This window comes from Nipponia nippon, unplaced genomic scaffold, assembly GCF_047370975.1.
Source record: "Nipponia nippon isolate SJK-2023a ecotype South Korea unplaced genomic scaffold, ASM4737097v1 scaffold_9, whole genome shotgun sequence".
Taxonomy (NCBI): Eukaryota; Metazoa; Chordata; class Aves; order Pelecaniformes; family Threskiornithidae; genus Nipponia; species Nipponia nippon.
Window position 1 is genome coordinate 49,638,195 of NW_028262413.1, and position 19,973 is coordinate 49,658,167.

Sequence of the window (19,973 nt, forward strand, 5' to 3'; positions counted from 1 at the left end):
TTTTTGGTGGTGGTTTCTTTTGTTTGGTTGGGTTTTTTTACTCATTATTAGTACATTACTCGTAAGCTAAATTAATTTTGACTTCTGTTGCCCTTCCTTTAGGAAATGGATTGTCCCTGTCATTGCCTGCCCCCCCCCCCCCCCCCCCCCCCCCCCCAGCCCCAGTTCGTCATGAGTAATGCATGCTATTTGCAACCTTCAGCACCTTTTTTTCAAGTACTACTTTGCATTGACTTTGGAAGTCTTCCATTCGGGTTACATACATAACTTGCTATCCATCGGGTCTAAGAGTATTTCTTTCTGAACAGTAGGTTATATAAACCACAGGGCTTCATTTAATGTTTCTCAAAACTCTGCTTTACTGTTGCTAGCACATGCAGCCATATCAAAGATTGACCTGGCTTTGGAACAAGGAGATGCGTTAGCACTGTATGAAGCTTTGGCAACACCAGCCCTGGGACTGCGAGGATTGCTACGAGAAAATTGCGACTGGTATTTCAAACAGTTTTTGAGTGATAGACAACAGAAACAGGAGGTATGGAAAAGTCTAGATTACCCTGATTCATGAGGCTTCCCCCCCCCCCCCCCCCCCCCCCATAGCACTGTATACTAATTGCTTGCTATATACCTGCATTAGAGTTTAGTGTTGGTTTGAAAAAGTTAACGCCAAGAGACAGAAGCATACAGTAAGCATATTTATCATTTAGTTTTCATCTCTGCATATGAAAGGCCAGTATAATGCTTGTATGTATGTATATATAATTAAAATACTTTCACCAAACCTTAAAATACTAACTTGTGTGTGGGTATAGAACTATTATAATATAGGTGCATCTTCCCTCTCATTTTACTATTGTCAGCGCCCAAATAATGTGGATATTTGTGTTTTATAAATACCTATTAGATAAGCATATGCTGCTTTCGCTGTGGAGAATCCCACCATACACCATTTGTAGATGTGGCGCTTAGGGACATGGTTTAGTGGTGGACTTGGCAGTGTTAGGTTTACGGTTGGACTCAATGATCTTAAGGGTCTTTTCCAACCTAAATGATTCTATGATTCTATAACTAAGGTTAACCTTAGTTTCTCGTTTCAAGCCAACTCTTCAGTGGATTTTATGTGCAGGCTGCTTATGTATGCTGCTTATAAAATGCACAGAATAGTTTTTAAAACCAGCATTGTCTCAGTTATCACAATGTCATGTATGTCAATAGGGAAAAATATGCTGATACAAAGATGGTTATTACTATTGCATCTCTTTAATGAATGATTTTTTTTTTTTTTAAAGCTGCAAGAAGGTAGACAAGTAAGATACTGCATGCATTTGGATCCAGGAAAAGTGCAGACAAGTCAGTTATACAGTTACAACAAACTAGATCTTGGGTACTGTAGTGGATGCACAGGTGCTTGTATGTCATAAGCAGAAAATGCAGTGACATGACCCAACAGTGCCTACTGGAAGACCTGTTGAGGAGGAGGAGATGAGATGGCTTTTGTACTGTAGGGAGTGTAGAAAGACCTAGAAAAGTTCAGACCGCGTAATTACAGTTAGAGGCTGAAGAAACGTATTTGTTCTTAGGGCCTTTGAAACACAGTTTGGAGTAGAAGTAATATACGACAATCAGTCAGAGCGCTGAATCTGTAGTAAGGCCTGGCCGTTTAAATTGAGGTCCTGAATAAACGTCAGGTTTGAATTTCTGTTTATTTTTGGAGAGGGTAGCTATGCATTATCATAAGGCTTTTAAATCTTACCACTGTTAAATCATCAGGTACTGGAGCAGACCTCGTGGATAGTGTAAGTCTTAAATCACCAGAGCTGGCAGGTGGGAAACACTCAGTGTTGGGCACCAAGTAGTTTTACGTAGTTCACTGTGGTAAGCCACTGCTTAGCTGAGTATTGCATCGTTCAGCATATTTAATGACAGCAGTTAAAGGCATGAGAACAAATCAGAGTGTGTTCTCAGAGCTGACAAACCTGAAGCGAGCCTCAGAATGCCGCTCATGCCGCTTTGCTCACAAAACTGCCCTTTTGGTTTTCTGTTAAGTCAGCAAATGCCAAGCTTCTGGGCTGACCTTTCTTACGCAGTACGCTACAGAATGAGGGTGGTGATCAAACCCCATACCATGTTTGTTCCCAAATTGTTGGAGGTGTCTGATCTAATTTTTCATAGGAATCAACACGGCAGGGTGATCGTGTCTCCAAGTGAGGAAGTGGTTGGCCGGGTTGGCAAGCAAAGGGTGTAGAGCATGTGGATGAGAGGCACCCTCAAATCAACAAGACAGGCCTGAAGGGGATCTACCTCTACATTACGTACAAAAGTGATGAGAGCAGTGTTATAAGGGAATCTCTTACCCTTTTGCTGGGAAGTCAACATGACCAGGTGGCTCTCTGAAGTGCCTGTAGACTAATGCATGCAACATGGGGAATGAACAGGAGGCATTAGAGGTCTGTGTGCAGTGGCAGAGCTGTGATAGCGCTGGGATCAGAGAGATGTGGTGGGACAGCTGCCAGAACTGGAGTGCTGCCATGGACTGGACACAGGCCTGTTAGGAAGGACAGGCCAGGGTGGTGATGAGGGGAAGCAGCCCTTTGTGTGAGAGAGCAGCTGGAATGCGTGGTGCTCTGCCTTGAGATGTATGATGAACCAGTTGAGAGCTTATGGGTCAGGATTAGCAGGCAGACCAATGTGTACAACGTTGTGGTGGGTATGTGCTGCAGACTGCCTGATCGGGCAGAAGAAGTAGATGAGGCCTCCTTCAGACAAGTGGAAGATGCCTTGTGTTCACAGGCCTCAGTCCTCCTGGGGGACTCAAACTGCCTGATGCGCTGTAAGGGCAATGCAGCAGGGCACAAGCAATCCAGGATGTTTCTGGAGGGTGCTGGTGATAACTTATTGGCATACATAACTGAGGAGTCAATGAGGGAAGGTCCTTTGCTGGACCTAATACAGACAACAAAGAAGTGGTTGGAGATGGGAAGGTCAGGGGCAGCCTTGGGTGCAGTGACTATTGAGGATCCTGAGAGGAGGGAACTAGGTAGAAAGTGGGATCACAGCCCTGGCCTTCAGGAGAGCCTAAAGACCAGTTTGCAGATCTGTTTGGAAGAATCTTGCGGACTATGGTCCTGGAAGAGAGGTCCAGAAGAGCTCAGTGACTTTCCAAGGATCGCCTCCTCCAAGCTTGAGAATGGCCTATCTTAATGAGCAGAAAGTCAGGCAAAAGTGGCAGGAGGCCTTCATGGATGAACGAAAGAACTTCCCACAAAGCTCAAACAGAAAAAGGAAGCATACAAGAGGTGGATGGGAGCAGGGTCAGGTGACTCAGCAGCAATATAGAGATGCTGTCTCAGCATGTAGGGTGGGGTTAAGAAAGCCTAAGCCCAACTGGACCTGAATCTAACAGGGAACGTGAAGGGCAACAAGAATGACTTTAATGTAGATATATCGGCAGCAAAAGGAAGATTAGGGAAAATTTGGGACTGCTGCTGAATGGGGCAGGGGAGCAGGTGACCACAAAGGTTGTGGTACCGAGTACCTTCCTTGCCTCTTACTTTACGGATAAGGTTTTCTCTTGGGAATCCCAGGCCTCTGAGACCAGTAGGAAAATACAGAACAAGGAAGACTTACCCCTCAGTAGAGGAGGATCAAGTTAGGGACCATTTAAACAACTTGGAGAAGGGAGCTGGTGGGCTGCATTCGTGAGTGCTGAGGGAGCTGGCCTGTGTGATTGTGAGGCCACTCTAGGCAGTGTCTAAGAGTTGAGAGAGATCAGGGGAGGTTCCTAGGGACTAGAGAGTGAATGTCTTTCCTATCTTGAAGAAGGGCAAGAAGGAGAATCTAGGGAATTATAGGTCTGTCAGTCTTGGCTCAATCTCTGGGAGGATGATGGAGCAAATAATCCTGGAAACAATTACCAAATACGTGAAGGACAAGAAAGTGGTTAGGAGTGGTCAGTGTTGATTTTTGAAAGGGAAATCATGCTCGACCAATCTAACAGCCTTCTACAATGAGATGACTGGCTTGGTGGATGAGAGGAGAGCAATGGATGTTTATCTTGACTTCAGCAAGGCTTTTGAGACTATCCCATAATATCGTCAGGCAAACTGCTGAGGCATGGGCTAAGTAAGTGAACAGTGAGGTAGACTGAAAACTAGCCGAACTATCAGGCTCAAAGGGTTGTGATTAACAGCATGATATCCAGCTGGAAGCTGGTCACTAGTGGTGTACCCCAAGGATTGGTACTGAAGCAAATACTATTTAACATCCATTTAAACCTTTGTAAGTTTGCAGATGATACAAAACAGGGAGAAGCAGCCAGATGGTTGTGCTGCTGTTCAGAGGGATCTCATCAGGTTGGAGAAATAGGCCATTAAGAATCTCATGAAGTTCAACAAAGACAAATGCTAAGCCCTTTACCTGGGGGAGGAATAACCTCATGCACAAGTACAGACTGGGGATAGATTGGCTGGAAGGCAGCTTTGCAAAGAAGGATATGGGGTCCCGGTAGGCAATGACTTGACTAAGAGCCAGGATTATACCCTTGTGGTAGAGGAAGCCAGCAGTGTCCTGGGATGCATTAGGAAGAATGCTGTCAGCAGGCCGAAGGAGGTGATCCGATGCTGTTGAAGACCGCAGCTGGAGTACTGCACCCAGTTCTGAGGCTCCGCAGGACAAGAGACATGGACATACTGCAGCAAGTCTAGTGAGGGCTGAGAAACCGATTAAGGGCTCGGAGCACCTGACTTATTAGGAGAGGCTGAGAAAGCTGGGATTACTGAGCCTTGGGAAAAGAAGGCTCTCAAATAACTGATCAGAGGGAATAAAGAAGACTCAGACAGATACTTCTCAGTGGTGCAGAGTGACAGTATAAAATGCAATGGGCACAAGTTGAAATTCAGGAAATTCTGTTTAAGCGTAAGAAAAAAGTTTTTTTTACCAAGGGTGATCAAACACTGGAACAAGTTGACCAGAGAGCTTGTGGAGTCTCTGTCCTTGGATATACTCAAAGCTCAACTGAACACAGAGTCACAGAATGGTTGAGGCTAGAAGGGATGTCTTGAGTTAGCTCGTCTTGTCCAACCCACTTGCTCAAGCAGGGCCTCCTAGAGCTGGTTGCTCAGGATCACGTCCAGATGGCTTTCAAATATCTCCCAAGGGTGGAGACTCCACAACTTCTCTGGACAGCTTGTGCCACTCCGCGGTCACCCTCACAGTAAATAAAGTGTTTCCTGATGTTCAGAGGGACCCTCCTGTGGTTCAGTTTGTGCCAGTTGCCTCTTGTCCTGTCATGGGGCACCACCGAAAAGAGCCTGGCTTCATCTTCTTTGCACCCTCCCTTCAGATAGCTGCACACATTGCTGAGGTTGCCCTGGAGCCTTCTCTTCTCGAGGCTGAACAGTCCCAGCTCTCTCAGCCTTTCCTCGTAGGAGAGACGCTCTAGTCCATTAATCATCTTAGTGACCCTTCCTTCAGCTCTCTCCAGTATGTCCGTGGCTCTCTTGTGCTGGGGAGCCCAGAACTGGACACAGTACTGCAGGTGTGGCCTCACCAGTGCTGAGTAGAGGGGAAGGGCCATCTCCCTCGACCTGCTGGCAACAGTCCTCCTAATGCAGCCTACACTACCATTAGCCCTATTTGCTGCCAGGGCACTTTGCTCGCTCATGTTCAACTTGGTGTCCACCAGGACCCTCAGGTCCTTTTCTGCAGAGGTCCTGGGTAAGCTGCTCTAGAGCAGGGGTTTGAACTAGACTATTTCCAGAGATTCCTTCTACCATTGACTATTCTGTGATTCTGTCATTTTCAGCAGTCTCCCTTACAACTTGTACCTTTCTGGGGCTGAAGAAACTCTCTACCTTAAAGTTTCTGGGACTCAGTTGTATCACCTAACTAGGAAACAGCTTTCAAACAGGGTCCCTATCCTTTTGGTGTCAGACTTTAGCACAGCTCATTCAACTCCTCACCTGCTCTATAACGTATTATGGAGCAGGACGGAATGCAGTTGCAATGGGAGCTGCCTGGCTGCGTGACTGTACCCATCTCCTGTGACCTGATATATTCTCTCACTTTGGACAGTCTCTGGATAAGGCTCATTAGGACCTACATTTCTACTAACTTAACATGTCTTCTTCCCTGAACCCCCTCAAAATCTGTCTGCCTCAATATATGTGGAGATAGATAGATAGATAGATATAGGTATATAATACCTTTTTTTTGTAGACTATTACAGCTTTGTCTGCTGGAGTGCAGCTTTTTTGTGTTCAGAAGGATCCCTCAATCTGAATGGCATACAGCAATAATTCAGAACCACTCTTGATCGTTTTATTTATTTATTTTTATTTTGTGTGTTTTGGGTTTTTTTGTTTGTTTTTTGTTTTGTTGGGTGTGATGCAAAATTTGTTTGGTCAATAGCTAAACGATGCTCCTTAGAGAATAATTCTTTCCAGTGAATGTGCTGGTTTGGGATACTCTTTCCACCAGCCAGCGTACCGCTATGCTTTGTGAGCGTTCCTTACCTGGGATTCTGCGTGAATGATGGAGCTGAAGGATGTGTGTAATGCTGTTGTAACCTTCTGTGGGGGTGTGAGGACTTCTACAGCACAGACTTAGCCCTGCAGCCGTTGCTATTCAGAAGATTTGTCACTTGCCTCTTGAAGAAAGATCTTCACAAGCTATGTTTCTTGGGACCTACAATTAAGATAAAACAGGAAAAGGGGGGGCTTTTTAAAAAGTCCTGTGAAGCTTTAGTGTGGCAGAAACTCTCCGTAGTTGTCCAAAGATGTCTCTAGGGATGAAATAGGACTGGGAAGATTTTTTTACCAAGATTTTTAGTAGCCGCAAAACCCAAGTTCAGCTGTTTTCTAAACTACGAAGTCAGATTGCACGTTCTTCCAGAATGTGATTGAAAAGTCTTGTTAGCTAAATGTGGTCTGTTGGTGCTTTTGGAGAATTACCGTCTTTACTGTGTGAACTATACAAAGGGTCATGACCTGTTTGGCTACTACCCAAGTTATTCAAGCCCTCCTGCTCCCCAGTCGCTCAGTCTTGCTTTCTATTTGTATTCACTTGTACCGTATAGTCCAGGAAGCATGTATGTGTAAGCCAAAACTGCATGTTGTCCATTTTTGATGTTCTGCTAGCTCTTTTGTTGCTCAGAGGTAAAATGGAACATTAATTAATGTGTCATTTCATGGCAAACTACACAAGTACTAATTTCACTCCAGCATGCAGCTCATGTACAGGGAGTCTTTTCCCACAAAATTGTCCCCTTTGTCTTAAATGTTTTATAATTTTGGAAGCTGGGTCTTCGCTTTAATTGCTGCGTTCATGGGTCTGCACTTCTAATACTCTAAAAGGGATCAGGTTGTAAACATACAGTCTTTCAGCATATGAACTGAGAATCTGATGAGTAATTTCTGTCTTCCTCACATGTGTGGCATTCTTTGTTTGCAGCAGCTATGTGGCATTAGAGTGTTTTAAGGAAAAGCTGGGGTTTTTTTTTCTTTTTATTGAGCTATTTGAAGTGAATAAGCTGACATCGTTTCACCTTCCTGGTTTCTTTTTTTTTCTTCAGGCTGGCCTTACAGGTCCTCTGCAGAAGGAAGAGTTGCAGTTGGGAGTGGATGCTGCTAACAGGGCAGCACAACAGTATCAGCAAAGTAAGGATCAGTAGAAATTATTGCAGCAGAGTGACCATGGATGTGACCAAAAGGACGAGACAGCACAATATTTGGGTCTACGTGGGGATACATGAGGTCTCTCTCAAACAGTTATGAATGTTCTTTAAGTACTTCATGGCTGCTAAGAACATTAAAGAGAGATGGTTGCCCTGATTATTTGTAGTGTCTTTTATCCAGCTCTTATAATACTGCTGGAGATACCAGCATATAATTTAAAATATTAAGAAACATGGAACTTTTGCATCAACCTTAAATAACCTCTTTTTCTAGAATGCTTGTATGAGTTTTTGTGCTATGAATCTGTGAAGGAAATCTGGATTGCTCCATGAGGTGTGAAAGCTAGGTTACCTGCTGACCATTGACATAAATCTTACTTGGTTTGAGCTACAGAACCTTTAACTGTTTCTGAATATCAGGTAGCAAATAAAATGCAGATCACGGTGGCTGATTGTTTTTTGATTGATGCTTCTGACATCATGCAGAGCTCTTCTCTGGAGAAGAATGTTCAGTCCTGGCTGTGCAGGAGCAATTAGTTCAATTTGTAATAGGTAGAAAGGAGACTACTAGAGATCTGGGGAGAGAGGGTTTAGAATACAAGAGGGAAACAGTGAATGCCTAATAACTAGGAGGCTGCCTTCGAAGTACCTTACTTGTTCAGCATGGAGCTCGGCATTTGTTCACCTACTTGTGCTATTTTAAAGTTAGCCAACGTGTACCCACTATAGAGTGCCTGTTACTGCCTTGAGCAGGATAGATGCAGAATAGACGTAGACAGGAAGAAAAAGTTGCTACTACTCATCCATCCAAAAGTTTGCAATTATGAGGCTTCTTACTATCAGAAGACTGAAATGGTGAAGCAATCCTTTGGTAACCAGGCAAAAAGGTGAACTGGTTTTAAACATGAGCTTTATTTTAAAGAAGGCATTATGTATTTTAGTTGTCTGCAGTAATGGAAGACTAACTGGGGAAGTATGGATCAGAAAGCTTCACTCATTTCCTGCAGCTAAGGCAATTACTCTTTTTCTTGTTAGGTGTCTGATTATTGAGTAGAATAAAAGTGCTTTTATTACTGGGGACTCAGCTGTCTGCCTTCCTCATTCTTTGTGCTATCTCTTTGACCTTCTAGGGCTGGCAGCAGTGGCCAGAATTAATTCTGCAATTCGAATGGGTGATGCTGAGAAGACTGTGGCAGAAATTATGAATCCAGAGGCCCAGTTACCAGAGGTTTATGCATTTGCTGCAGATCTTTACCAAAGGGAGCTGGCCACCTTGCAGCAACAGAGCCCTGAAGTAAGTACCACGTTCTCTCTTATTTCTGGAAGTTGGCATGGATCACCGGGTCTACCTTGTCTGTTTTGTTAAATGCGTTCTCTGGAACAAACCTGTCTTGAGTCTTCATAGAACTGCTTTGGTGTTCAGTCTGTTCTGATGTGAAGTTTAATCCCTAAATCTTGAGCTACTTGGCCCTGTAAGATTCTACTTTAATCTCTTACTTGCTGTTCTAGCTTTATGATACTCATCTTTCTATTTCTACGTCATAAAGGTTGTCCCTTTGCTTTGTTATATGTCTGTTCTGACAACTACTCTATTCTGTGTTCTGTGTGCAGCAATAGTTTGTAAAGAGTGAGCGGAATTAATTTGTTGTCCTCTTTGTATGCAGGGTAACCTCACCCATCCAGAATTATCTGTTGCTGTAGAGATGCTGTCTTCTGTGGCCCTGATTAATAGGGCTTTGGATTCAGGGGATGTGAATACAGTGTGGAAACAACTGAGCAGTCCTGTCACAGGGCTTACAAACATTGAGGATGAGAACTCTCAGAGGTGGATATTTCAAGGAATCATGTCTGTCCTTGATGTTGCTTATATTCTGTGACTTCTTGAATTCCCCCCCCCCTTACATTCTTTCTACATTATTTATTACAGTATTGATTTAATCTGTCACGTCACTTGCATCTTGGTTTTGCGATTACTGTTTCTTACTGCTCTGATTTCTGTGCTGTCTCTCAATGGTTTCTCACAGATTTCACGTTAAAGCCATGTTGTGGTACCATTAGATTGTCACTAATACTACACCAGCTCACCCACCCTGTTCTTTGCCCTGGACCCTCATTCAGTGTTTTAGTGCTTTTGTTGATTATTTCACATTTGGGCTGACCGTACTGCACTCAGCCTTTCCTCTTTCTATTCTTTCCCCTTTTCATACTTCTTCCAGTTTCAACCCTCACGTTACCTCTTCCACTTTGTGTACAATTCTCACGCTGTCTTGTGTGTTCCCTGGCCAGCTTGTTGTGATGTGATGTTTGTTAGTTTTGGATTTTGTTCTTTGGCAGATACATTGATGATTTGATGAAGCTGAAAGCTCAAACACGTGCAGAAGGAAATGAATTTATCACGTGGAATGATATCCAGTCATGCGTTGATCGTGTGAACATAGTTGTGCACGAAGAACATGAAAGTAAGTTTTTTTTTTTCTGCTTGATTCATGCTAGACTGATCCTAGCTCATAAGGAGTGCTAAAATTAGGTACAATTAGGTGCATGTCAATACAAAAAGTTATCGATTGACTTGTAGTTGTGTCATATGTTAGGCATCTAGGAAGATCTTAGTTGTGAGAAAGATTTGGTGGTCTGTAATATAAAAGGCTTGATAGCAGGACTGTTGATGGAGAGATCAGGCAGTCAGGAGTGTTTGTGGTATTGAAATCAGTATCTCCAAACAGTTGTATTAATCCTTCCAATGCAAATTTCAACTCTTTTTGGATAACAAAATGTGTTGTCTGCTGTCAGTGTCTAGGATTAGCCTAGAATGTTTTCTAATTTTTCTTCCATCCCTCAAATTTAATGAAAACTAGTATTACCAAAATCTCCCGAGTTAATTGTGGCCCAGTCTTGGAGTAATCCATCCTCCTTCCTAATTTGCTGCATTCAGTAGAAGTTACTTTGCTTGAAGTCTTGTTCTCTCTTTGGCTGCAATCTCTGCCCTGTTCAGGTTTTCCTCTTCTCCCTTTTAGTCCTTCTTTTGAATGTGCTTTGGCCTTTTTACCTTTCCAGTATTCAGTGGAAGTTCCACAGACTCAGTCCAGGATCCCTCTTTATTTGTGGGTGATCTGACCTGCAAATGCAAGATAAGCTACCCATCTTTGTGCTGATGACTCTCAGATGTAATGATCTGTCAGATGCATTTCTACAGTGGATGAGGAGCTTGAAGGAACAACAGAGAGATTAATTTCTTTCCAGGTCTTATTCTCGGTCCTTTAACTCCTGGCTGTATTAACGCTACTTCCAAATTACAGCTTCTTTGAAGATCAATAGTGCAAATATTGCATCAAAGAAATAGGCTTTTGCAGTTACTTTGATTCAGTGACAAATCAACAGAGATGCCCCAAAAAGTTTATTCTGAAATGCTGTCTGTTCGACAGTTATGTATGCAAATGTTTTTGCTTAAAACATTTCATACAGATTTTTCTTTTTTCAAAGAACGTTTAATTATCTCATCAGTTTGATGCCATTCAGATTCTGAGTTCCAGATATTGGGACCCAAATCTCAAATTAGAGTTGAAATGGAAAGTGTTGATCTTTTAAGAGGTTAATTGCTTTGTTTACAGTTAGTTCTGTCAGGAAATTAGAAGCTTTTATTTTCTGTTTTAACACTGCATATGACCACTAGTTGTTAAAACCAGTATCTCTAAAAGCTGAAATGACTGATAACTGGCCTTCTGACCAGTAGAAGAAGAATATGCCTGCACAGCTGTTGCCTTTTAATACAAAATATTGATAAAGTGCAAAAAACATCCCTGATCGGAAAATATGCAAAAACGCATGGAAGTTACAAGTGTATGCAGGAAGTGCGAGTACCAAAACTTAAATACTCGTGAAGCAAAAGATTCCTGATGCAAGCTGAGAAATGTGAATGGCTGTTAACCTAACCTCTATGGTGCTTCTAGTTCTGCATTTTTTTTTTTTAATTTTTATTTTTTAGTAGTGTTTATGTTAATAAGTGTCTTTTAGCAGTGATAAAAGACTGGGATTCAGCGTAAAGACGAAAATGTCAGCAAAACAGAAAATGGGAGTAATTCTCCTTTCTCTATGACCGTATTAGTTGACTTAAAATCCAGAGTGGAGGTAGGGTCGTCCTTGAAAATAGCACAATTAAGCAAACTTATTCTTAGGTAGATCCTTGTGAGGTTCCGTATCAGGTCATTTAATTTTCTATTACTTTTTTTCAATTTCATTAAGGGACCATAATTTTTGGTTATGACCAGTACTGAAAACCTCCTGCATATGCAAGTAGCGTGACATTTACTTTCGAGCCATCTTTGTAACATTTAGCTCAAAGCCTTGCATCGTAAGAGGGGAGAGATTTGCCACAAATGTGGAGGTGATGATACAGTTTATATTGTACACTGAGACAAACAGGTGTCTTCTGCCACTTCTTGTTGCGTAATTGGTGAGTTGCATTTCACCTTGAAAAGACTTTATACTCTAGAGAGGGTTAAATTTTAATTTAAGAGCCTGCTATCTTGATTAACTTGTTTCCTGGATCTCCAAATAGACACTGGGTTTCCTTGTTTGGGTCACGTGAGCGGATTTGTTGAAACCGCACAAACGCAGACCCACACCGTGCGCGCACACAAGATGCTAGTTTCATAGCATCTTTTCTATGTAAGAGGTCACAGCAGAAGTCTAAATGTTCTTGTACTCCCAACACCCTGTTTTTTATAACACTCCTTATTCTGGAAAAAAAGGTGCAGAAAATCTTGTGATGAGAGAAGCTGTTCTAACGGGGAATTTCTTAGTTCTTTGGTCTGCTTCATATATGCCCTTATGCAAGGGCACTTTTTATCTCCTGTCTGTGAATAAGTTAAATTAGTCTGAGAAGGTCCTCAAGGCATACGAGCACATATTTTTCGTTTCCACTATCCTTGTAAATAGTTTCAAATTAAAAAATGCTTTCTAGTGAGGAGCTGTAACATATTGCTCTTCCGTGGAGTAGTTTTGTCATGCCCATATTAGCAACCTAATCAGAGAGATTTGCTACTTACATTCTGTGCCTTTTCCCAAGTCCAACAGTTATTGTATCTGCTTTTTGACAGAAACCACGCAATCATTTCAGTGATCCTGGTTCTTGCAGCATCCTCAACATATATTTTTCCCTAATGTCTACTCCATCCAAATACCACCTCTTCCCCAAGATGTTCTGTTTTTCATATAAACTTTTGCTTTGTGGTTCTCTCTCCTGCATAGAAGAAAAAGTCACAATCTTTGGATACATTAACCAAAGTTGGAAATCCCCACGCTGAGCTCCTTACTTTCTTTTGTCTAAAAGATCTCTTTGTTCTGTAGTGATCAAACTACAATTTGAATTGATCTTTCTTTAAGCAGGGAATAGAATTAGATGACCTCTAGGGTCCATCTCAACCTAAGTTACTTTGTGATTCGCAGGAGATGGTTGCTGTAGGTAGTGCATATATGATGTAGACCCTGATTGCATTTAGCTAACTATAAGATATTTATTTTTGTTTATTTAGCTGAATGGTAAATTTTACTGTACTTGAATAGCATCCACATCTCTGATAATACAGCTAATACTACATATGTTTAATAAAAGAGTTTTCTAAAATATGAAGTCACTATATTTTTAAATGGTATTCCATGCAAATCTTTAGCTTCATGTGACGATTTCTTTCTAGAGAAGCCAGAACCTTGGAAAACTGTATCCTATGAACTCTGGCCATTTGGGCTTTGGTAATTCTCTTGTTGTGGCTCTGAGCTGGATGTCCGAGGACTCAGTCCTGTCCCTGCATGTGGTCTCCCTGAGCGATTTTTTTTTTTTTTTTTTTTTTTTTAATTGCAGTCCCCAGGCATTATGACTACTTTAAGGTGGAGAAACAGTCTTGCTTTCTTTACTGTTAAATAATGTTTTCTGTTAAAAATATTGCAGTTAGCTGATACCTGATTTAGGAAGGACTAACTGCACTTTCCTTCTGAAGCAATGCTTATGATTATTGTTGACCAAAAACGGAACTTGGTATTTTTCCCCCTACGCCTTCCTCCCTAGGGATTTTGGCAATTGGTCTTATCAATGAAGCTCTGGATGAAGGGGACACCAAAAAGACTATTCAAGCCTTACAGTTACCTGCAGCAAAATTGGAGGGTGTAGCCCCAAAGGTAGCACAGCATTACCAGGATACACTACTTCGAGCCAAGAGAGAGAAAGCACAGGTGAGTGCAATTAAATGCAGCTCTCGAAAAACCTTTACGTCTGTGTAATGGGCATATTACTGGTCCTGAAAGCCAGGAATCAAAACTGGAAGTGGAGAGCTGGGCATCTGCATACCATCAACTGATCTTACCCAGTTAGTTTGGATCTTTCTGTACTAGAAAAAGAGATTTGCAGCCAGGCTGTATGAGTCTTCATGAACTACAGAGATGGGTATAAGGATATTAACTGCATGAGATGGCTTGCTACAGCTAATCCTGGGCCCAGAATGAGATGTGTATCTTGTTTCAGAGAAATAATGTGCCTCACCTGTTTTTGCAAGGAGACCATGTTCATTCTAGGAGTTCTGAACTTCTGAATGCAAGTTTCCTGCAAGCTTAAGTATTTTTTATGTGTTCTTTGTTAAATGTAGTTATAGGCATAGTTATATATGGCAAAAAGAAGGTTTCTGAAAGTGGAAAAATCTGTTAAGTGATAAATTAGAAAAAAGAAATGAAGCAAAATACATGCTATTAGCAAAATGTATACTGATGCCCGTTGTTCACCTGGTGACACTTTTACTGCTAATCATTTTTTGAGTGGCAGTTGTCTTTCTTATTAGCCAAGGACTTCTACCTACTTGCACATAGTTGCTGCTTGCACTAACTGACTAAATGTAAAGGTGAAGATGGGGAGAGGAAGAGCATGTCTCATCTTACGAGTTTAGGAAGGAGGATGAGAGAGAGTGTGTGTGTGTGTGTGTATGCAACCAATTTTTGAGTAGTGTGGATGGGATATTGATTTTTTTTTTTCATTTATTTACAAAGAAGTAGCAGACATCTCTGCTTTCAGTGGCTTGAGAATGTTTTGGTGTTTTTTATTTTGGTTTGTGTTTGTTTTTTTTTTCCCTGCTGTGGAGCTCATTTGCTCTAATACCAATGCAGAATTTTTCATAGAGACTAAGATCTAGATTGTGTTGAACACTAGTTTGTTTGGTTTTTCCCCTTTCTTCCCTCAAGGTAAACCCACGTGATGGCAATAGCTGAACACTCTGCCCATTTCTGATGAAAATCATGAAGCAGCTTCCCTAAGGGCCCCGAAAGGGTTAATGTTCCTCAGGAACCCACTTTGTGCTGAAGCATTTCCTCCCGCTGAGTCAGAATGAAATAATGAACTCTTTTTAGTGTGTGCTTAAGCTTGTGCCAGTGCCAGGCCATGCTGGTAACTTCTCACTTGGCGTGAAATTACCTTATTTAGGCATATGTTCATTTAGGGCTCCTCCCAGCAGCACGGCAGTCATTTCAGAAATTGAAAGGTCATATTATAAACTAACATTGTGGGGAAAAATAGTCACTATCTGAAGTCAACTGTTACTTACTAACTAGTGATTTCTGTACCTTAGGGCTGAGAGGGACTGTAGTTCACCACAGGACGTTGCTCAGTTGCTTATGCGAATGGGGAGCGCCGTATGATGCATGTTTCTCAGATGATGAGTGGAGAGAGAGAACAACAGTAGACCCTGTAGTATGTTGCACTGTGCGTACCTTCCAGAAAGCCTGCAACAGTAAATCTGTAGAAAAGCACAGGATGGTTTTGGTAGTCTTTGCGTTGACTTCTGCTGGTAGAGATTACAGTAGAGGACGTTGTTTCTTTGATTATTCTCCCCCACTCCCTGGACAAGGATTTTCCTGTTGCTGGTACTCTCGTGGGACTGTCCAGGCTTTCAGATGAAATCTGCCTGCGAAAGACATGTTAGTCTCTTGAAGGAAATATCGTTAAGTTTCAGACCCACCAAAACAGTGGGAAAAATGTGGATGGCATGTAAGGAAACGTTCATTTTCAGTCTGCCCCTAAAGCTCTTGAACACTGTAAATAGTGGCTCTTCTGTGCAGTGTGATTGTTATTCCATACCAGCAGTAAATGTTTCCTGTGCTCTGTTTGTATGCGGAGAGTTGTCAGAGGGGTGGCAGTTGTGTCTCAGCATTTCTTTCAGTAGTTACCTACAGGAAGCAACGGTGGGTGGGGAGAAGCTGTGCTTGGCAACCGCTGGATTATTGTTCTTTATGTGTATTTTGGGACCTGCTAAACACTTGTCTCTTTCCTCTTCTCGAATTTCTGCATGTAACATTAGTTGATAAGATTTCTTCAAATCCCAGCCAAAATACAGGACACTGTGCGATCACTGCTCCTTGACGAGCACTCTGTTAAACCAAAGGCTTAAAATGTGGCTTCGACTGTTGTGCGTGTACACCGAGCCACAATATGCACAACGCTTTTTGGTTTGTTAGTTTGTACAGGCTTGTGAACTTTCGTGGGCAGGGACGAGAAGAGCCTGGTGTGGCGTTAGTTACCCGCGAGTGTTTAGCTTCTGCGCACAGACGTGCATCGGCAGCTTTTTGTTCTAGGAACTCTTTGTAGCCATGTTCTGTCGAAGGACTAACTTGTGTTCCTGGGAAGTCACGTCCTCTTAGCAAGTACGGCTTTAGGACTAACCAGTACCAAGTCCTTGGCCTTGTGTTCTCTTTGCTTATCAGAGTGATTCCCATTGACAGAATTTCTTCTTCGTTCTGTTTCCTGAAAAGTGTTTTTGACTGGGAGGAGGTATTGAGTCTGGTAATGCCATAGTAGTCTCTACTAGTCACAAATGCACATGATGTCCTTGTGTTGGAGTCAATTAGAAAGACTGAAAAATTTCTTATTCCCTCTGATACAGAAGACTGCTATATTGGCTATTGTTGGGTACGGGTTATTTTACTTTGCAAAAATAGCGATGCTGTTCTCCTCACGCCGTGTGTATTTTTCTCATTGTATTCTCTTCAGGACACACAGGATGAAACGGCTGTACTTTGGCTAGATGAAATTCAGGACGGGATTCATAAGGCTAACAAGGACACAGAGGAGTCGGAGAGATGTAAGTATTGTCACACAATATTGCAATTAATCCCCATTATCAACCAAATACTGGTTACTTAAGGAAGGGTTGGGAGCTAGAAATGTCATGTAAATGTGGAAAAGGAAATCAAATGCACTTATGTTCTTCTGGTGTAGTAATTTTTCTTTGAAGAGTGAATGTCAGATTCTTCAAATATTAAATTTCTTATCTTTTGGGCGGATATGCCATTTTTCCAGCTTTGCATGTGACCATGTTGCCTCATTGGGCAAATGTCTATCAAATAGTTTGTCATTTGCAACTAATTGTGTGTGTCTGTGGGTGGTTAGTTATGTATGAGAATGTTTACGTGCACAATTTAAATGATGTTTTCTCATGCACATTACCTTTGTTTCGGTGGCATACTATTGTCTCGTCTCATGTCTATGAAGTATTTCTAGACTACCTCGCATCTTTTTCAAATACAGACAATAATACACCTCAGTGATATTCACCTTTGCTCCTTAGCGCAGTTTGTAGGTGGACAGGCCATCCCAGTCTTTATAATGATGTCTTTTCTGTCTCCAGAGACAATGAAGTAATTACTACTCTTTGCTTAACTTGGGTTTTTTGGTTGGTTTTGGTTTTGTGCTTGGGGTGGTTTTGTTGTTGTTCTTGCCAGAAACTTTCTCTTTAACAAAAAATTAGGGTTTTTAAAGTCTTCTGATATATTCTAATTGCCTGTTCTCTATATATGCTGTTTGTTTGCTGGGTACTACATGCTTCAGAGAGCTTGTTTTTATACATTTTTAAATATGATATTGTTCTATTTGCATTTACTCTAAACGTCTATTTTTCCGTTGCATTCATCATTTGCACCTGTCTGCTTGTTTTGCTTGATTTGTATAGTATTAGTAAATTGATTGGTTTCCCTCTTTATAGTCGCCTTATATTTTCCTTGATTCTGTTTCCTCATCTCTGGTGTGCTGATGAAATGTCTTACTTTCTGCTTCCAAACCTTCTAATTTGATGTTAGGCTGATACTTAAAGTTATCCAAAGATGCACTGTCAGTCCCTTCTGATTTTGGTTTGAATAGGCAACCGTACTGGAAGCTGAAAAGTTTAATTTGAGTCTGGAATCTCTCTGGTGCCTTCTGAAACAGGTTGTCCAAAGGCCCTGTGGAATCTCTGTCCTTCGAGGTTTTCCAAAGTCGGTCAGACAAGGCCCTGAAGTTAGCCCAGCTTTGACAACAGGATTGGACTAGTCGCCCTCCAACGCGAGTTCTTAATGAATCTCTGTATCAGATACATAGAGTTTCTGGCATGGTTGATTCCTCTCGTCCTCGCTCTGTTGGCGCAGAAATGAGCTTGCTTTTATATTTGTGGCCTGGTCCATTTGTATTCTTTATTTGTAGATGTTTTAGAATAGAGTAAAAACAAGAGGTTCATAAAAAGCTTTCTAATGAAAGACACAATGAGTTTGTCTGACTCTATGGCCTAGTTCAGTTGTTTTTAATGACATTATTTGGTCAGTGAATTCCCCTGTCAAAAAAAAAAAAAGGGCGGGGGCAGTAGGGCAGAGCTTTACCTGTTCATCTTACTGTTTGTTCCCAGCAGTACCAGTGCAATTTTTTCACCATTTTCCCACCCACTGAGCACTTTGGCAAGGCAGCAGCTTGAATGTCATGCCAAGGAACATTTGGTCAAAAGCAGGATTAAAGTATGTGCCCTTAAGCCTGAATAAGATCTTCAGATACCCTTCTCTATCCACGTATGAACAGACATTTTTGCAGTCTCACCTAGTGCTGAAAACTCCTGTATTTCGTGTTTGCTCTGTCAGTGCGATTCCTGTGCCCTTGTGAGTATGTCTGTATTTGAGTTGCAGTTCTGGAGTAGCCCTGGAATGACGTGTTGTTATTTTTCTCTTCCTCTGCCCCTCTTTCCCCAGTCAGGTTTTTGGCTTGTTTACAAACTACTCCATACTTTTTTCACTAGGGATGGATGGTGCTAGTTGTTGAAAAGGCCCCTTTGGAGTTGTGACTGGCTCTGCCAGAAGAAACTGCCTTAACTAAAATGATATCAGAGTAGAGCTGAAACATTGTGTGTCTTGGTGGTATAAATATTGGTGGTAAATCAGCACGATACAGGGACTCGAGGCACACAAATCATGTGCTGTCAGGTGCAGTACCGTGTATGCTTGGACACTCCGTACTGAAGGGACCTCTATACTGCAAGTTGTCTGATTGTTCTTTATTTATATTTTGTATTTATACACACTTAAATATTTGTGTATATACACACACCCCAACTGTAAGTGTGTGTTCGTGTTGCCTTGTTCTATTCTGTCGTTCTGTGTTTACTGTGAGTCACTGAGCCCCTGAATGCCAAGGTAACCTGCTTCCTTGTGTTATCAAAGTCTCCTTAGGAATTCTGGCCATTAATGAAGCAGTAGAGCGTGGTGATATTAGCCAGACCCTGAGTGCCTTGCGTTCACCGGATGTTGGGCTATACGGAGTCACTCCAGAATGCGCTGAGACGTATCAGCGAGAGCTGTCAGAAGTCAAGAGAAGAAAAACTGCAGCAGGTGAATCTCAAGTAGCTAGCTGTTAGTGAAATAAATTCAAGATTATTGCATGTGGAATCAGAACCAGAGGTAGAAAAGCCTCTGGGGAGAAGTCTTGTGTTACAGGTGGCAATTGTGGGTGCTTTGTGAACTAAAGTTTTTAAAAGAAAAAAAGAATAGTAGAATGTTCTCCACTTGTAGAATGCATTGTGTTTAGGTAGCTCTCATGTGAGGTCCTTACAAACTCGGAAATGCTCCTTCTCTTGCTTGGAGGAAAGAGCATCTGTATATGTGGATTTCCTAGTTGTAACATTTATATGCGGGAAATATAAGACACCTGTCTGTTTTTGAGACTTACGCTGCAGTTTCTGCTCTTAGGGGGCAATGGCAGTGAATGGGTGAAACACTGGGTGAGAGGAGGCTATCATTATTATCATAACCTGCGGACCAAAGAGGGAGGATGGGATGAACCAGCGGAATTCGTGCAAAATGACACGCAGCTGTCACGGGAGGAGATACAGGTAGGGTAGATAACACATTTCTTTCTCTGAAAAGTTGATGTTCCTACCATTCCCATCCTTAATGCAGCTCTAAGAGAGAATGCTTCAAGGCTATAGTCATGTTAACAAGCTTAGTAACTCATTTATTTCACTGAGCATCATCAGGT

At 41.9% G+C, this 19,973-nt stretch overlaps 1 protein-coding gene across 1 annotated transcript in view; it reads left to right on the forward strand.

Annotated features, from left to right (window-relative positions):
- Window positions 1-19,973, forward strand: part of IQGAP1 (IQ motif containing GTPase activating protein 1) — a 77,254-nt gene that overhangs the window by 36,447 nt on the left and 20,834 nt on the right. The window contains exons 10-18 of the mRNA XM_087743049.1: window positions 372-535; window positions 7,571-7,655; window positions 8,803-8,966; window positions 9,337-9,497; window positions 10,007-10,131; window positions 13,734-13,897; window positions 16,695-16,785; window positions 19,160-19,327; window positions 19,685-19,827. Coding sequence (XP_087599175.1) covers window positions 372-535; window positions 7,571-7,655; window positions 8,803-8,966; window positions 9,337-9,497; window positions 10,007-10,131; window positions 13,734-13,897; window positions 16,695-16,785; window positions 19,160-19,327; window positions 19,685-19,827 — 1,265 coding nt within the window. The remainder of the gene's footprint in view (window positions 1-371; window positions 536-7,570; window positions 7,656-8,802; window positions 8,967-9,336; window positions 9,498-10,006; window positions 10,132-13,733; window positions 13,898-16,694; window positions 16,786-19,159; window positions 19,328-19,684; window positions 19,828-19,973) is intronic.